A 3,281-nucleotide genomic window follows, 5' to 3' on the forward strand; every position below is an offset into this window, starting at 1 on the left:
TTACTTATGTGTACGGGCGTATTACTTGTGTGTACGGGCGTATTGCTTGTGTGTACGGGCGTATTACTTGTGTGCACGGGCGTATTACTTGTGTGCATGGGCGTATTACTTGTGTGTACGGGCGTATTACTTGTGTGTACGGGCGTATTACTTGAGGAGACCAGAAGAGGCAATAAGGATGTCCTAGAACAGGAGGTAAGGCTGTTCTGAGTTATCCAGTGGATGCTGCGAATCCAACCCAGGTGCTCTGGAGCAAGGAAAGAAAGAAAGAAAGAAAGAAAGAAAGAAAGAAAGAAAGAAAGAAAGAAAGAAAGAAAGAAAGAGAAAGACAGACAGGCAGACCAAGCTCTCATCTTTCTAGACCCACTTTTTTGGTTTTTTTTTTTTTTTTTGGAGACAAGGTCTTGCACTAAACCTGAAATCCAACAATTCAGCTCGACTGGTTAGCCATCCAGACCCAAGATCCTCCTGTGTCCTCACTGCCAGCACTGAGGTGACAGGCTTATGTTGCTTTGCCTGGCTTTACCTTTGGATGCTAAGGATCCAAACTCAGTCCTCACACTTGCTTCAGACAGGGTCTCACTGTGTGTGTGGAGGGATCCCCAGGAACTCAGACCTCTGCCTGCCTCCGGCTCCTGAGTGCTAGGGTGAAAGGCGTGCCACCATGCCTTCACGGTCATGCTTCTGCAACAGGCACCTACCAACTGAGCCACAGAGGGTCCCCACACAAGCCCTGACGTCACCCTCTCCCTCCTTCACTATGTCCATCCTCTTGTGATTTTTTTTTTTTTTTAAAAACAGGGTTCAGGCTGGAGGTAGCCTGGGCTGACATTCAACTCACTTTTTAGCCAAGGGTGGCCATAAACTCTTCATGCTCCTGCCTCCATTTCCTAAGTGTTACGGCTCTGACTTTATGCAGTGCTGGGATGGAAGCAGGACTTCATGCATGCTAGGCTAACAATCTATCACTGATACAGACCCAGCTTCAACTTTTTAAAGGCCCTTTTATCAGAAGGTGACCAAAGGGCTGTAACCCAACAGCTCACCTGAGTGACATTCACATTCTGGTCCAGTGCGTACCGTATTAGCCCCGCAGCTGTATCGTGTGACAGGGAGTTGAGGTTGTACTTGACTCTGGTAAAGGACAGAGTTTAGTCCACACTATTGCAAAGGCAGGACGCAGCCAGCCTGTGTTGGCTGCTCTTCCCCCCACTCATGAAGGGACGCCTCACCGCCCAAGCATGCTGGTAGAGATCAGGTTTGGAGACAGGATGTCCAAAGCCCAACCCACAAAGTCTCCATCCTCCTCCATTTTCGCAAAGAGCCTCTCCCGCTCGTTCTCTGTCAAGGTCTTTGAGTCTGAGAAGAAAGTTAAAGAAAAGGGGACAAGTGGTTCTTTCCCGTTTCTGCTTTCCCCTCTGTATCTCACCTGCCCATACCCAGGAACCCAGAGTGCAGACATTCAGCACAGGCTCACCTGCCACTTTCAGGGCCTCCAGATCTGCCAAGCGAGACAGGGGACAGTAACAGATGGCGTAGACCATGGGACCTTGGTAGGAAGAGGACAAGTCTGAGTTCTGAGAGCAGGGTTCCCAACAGAGAGTACAGTATGTAAAAGCCATCCCACTATCGCTTCCAGATCCCAAGACCCAGCATGATCCTCACTCCGGTTTCCCTGAAAATTGCACCCCTTTCACCCACGCGCCTCCCAGCCCGCGGCCCTGGAAGCGCACCAAGCACAGGGCCTCGGCCCGCTTCATCCACGCCCAGAACGCACGGCTCCTTGAGACACACAGCAGGAACAGGAGAACTCAGACGACAACGGCCCGTATTGTCCCTCTCCAGCTCGCTGAGATCCATGCTGCCTCTGCGACAGCCAACAGTTGTAGAAAACAACTCTGCAAGCGCAGGTCCCAGCGCGCGTTTTCCGCGAAAACTGCAGCGGCTCTTGCTGCTGACCAATCGGCTCGCAGAATCCGCCCTCGATGCGCCCTCCGGCGTAGTCGTTTACGCACGCGCCGCTGTCGCCGCTGGTCTGCTCTTCTCTCCTGGGAATTGTAGTCTTTGAGGACTATCTCCAAGGGCGTGGTTTGTAATCGAGGGTGGGCAGGGTCACTTTGCAAGCTCCGCCCCGTTGCTACGGGAGCCTGGCCCTCAGTGACTAGTACAGAGAGAAATAACGAGGAAATTAAGATGTAGTTAAGCAGATTGTTTGGTTTGTTTCTTTCGAGACAACTAATAAAGCCCGGGCTGGTCAACCTTGAAGTCACTATGTAGTCTGGGATGACTTTCTATTCATAATCCTCCTACCTCCATTTCCCATGCTGGAATTACCAACCCACACTCAGCTGATATTTTTTGGAGGTTTACAAGATCAAATATCATTGCACAGGCAGAGCACTGGTCTCACCGGGTCCCGGTCTCCTACTACCTGCCATTCATGTTTGTACTGGCTATCTGTCTCTGTCTCTCTTCTTTTCTTTTCTTTTTTGGAGAGAGTCTCACTGTGTCTCTCTAGCTGACCCAGAATTCGCTACATAAATTGTCCTTGAACTCAGAGATACACCTACCTTCCCTCCCCACCACGCTGCACAGAACCTCAGCTCCTAGTACTGAGTGTCCCAGATTCCACAAGGCTTAGGCCTTCTGACTCACATTTCCTGAAGTTAATGGCTCTCCAGGACACAGCTGCCTCCAGGACCTGTCCCTTATCATCTTTCTGAAAGAAAGCCTTCTCTACCACTGTGGGAGATGCTGGGCCCCAGCCACTTCCTGTTTAGGCTCTGCACCCATCAGGCAGGGGTCTTCCCTCCCCTCCCCGCTCCCTCCACTCTTCTCCTGCTATCCCTTATCTTAGGAAGCTCCCATCTCCCGGACCCCTTGGCCACTCCAATCACACTCTAATGTCTTCTTGGTCAATGAGACACACGTCCATTCCTCTATTACATACCTCTGCTTGCCACCAAGTTGTTGTTGTTGTTTTTAAGATAGGGTCTCATGTAGCATTAAATAGCCTTGACCTTGCTATATAGCCTGAGCTGATCTTGAACTCTTGATTCTCCTGCCTCAGGAGTGCCTGAGTCACAGGCCTGAATCTCCAACAGGGCTCTCTCCTTCCAGCATTTCCTGCTTTGTCCCACGGCTGTCGGAAAAGCTCCTGTGTCTGAAGTCAGGTGCCTGCTCCCCAGCCAGCCTGAAGCTTCAGACTTTGGGCCCCAGTACTCACCTCAAACCAGCCACCACCTCAGCTCCTTCTCCTCCTGCTGTTTGTTTTTCTTTTT

At 51.0% G+C, this 3,281-nt stretch overlaps 1 protein-coding gene across 1 annotated transcript in view; it reads right to left on the bottom strand.

Moving 5' to 3' along the window:
- The window catches only part of Rnaseh2a (ribonuclease H2 subunit A), a 12,932-nt gene that overhangs the window by 7,400 nt on the left and 2,251 nt on the right, over positions 1-3,281 (bottom strand). Inside the window, exons 3-6 of the mRNA XM_029480255.1 lie at positions 1,734-2,161; positions 1,478-1,549; positions 1,233-1,359; positions 980-1,134 (exon numbers count right to left, since the gene is read on the bottom strand). Coding sequence (XP_029336115.1) covers positions 980-1,134; positions 1,233-1,359; positions 1,478-1,549; positions 1,734-1,860 — 481 coding nt within the window. The 5' untranslated portion in view covers positions 1,861-2,161. The remainder of the gene's footprint in view (positions 1-979; positions 1,135-1,232; positions 1,360-1,477; positions 1,550-1,733; positions 2,162-3,281) is intronic.

The sequence above is a fragment of the Mus caroli genome, chromosome 8, assembly GCF_900094665.2.
Source record: "Mus caroli chromosome 8, CAROLI_EIJ_v1.1, whole genome shotgun sequence".
In the NCBI taxonomy this organism is placed as follows: domain Eukaryota; kingdom Metazoa; phylum Chordata; class Mammalia; order Rodentia; family Muridae; genus Mus; species Mus caroli.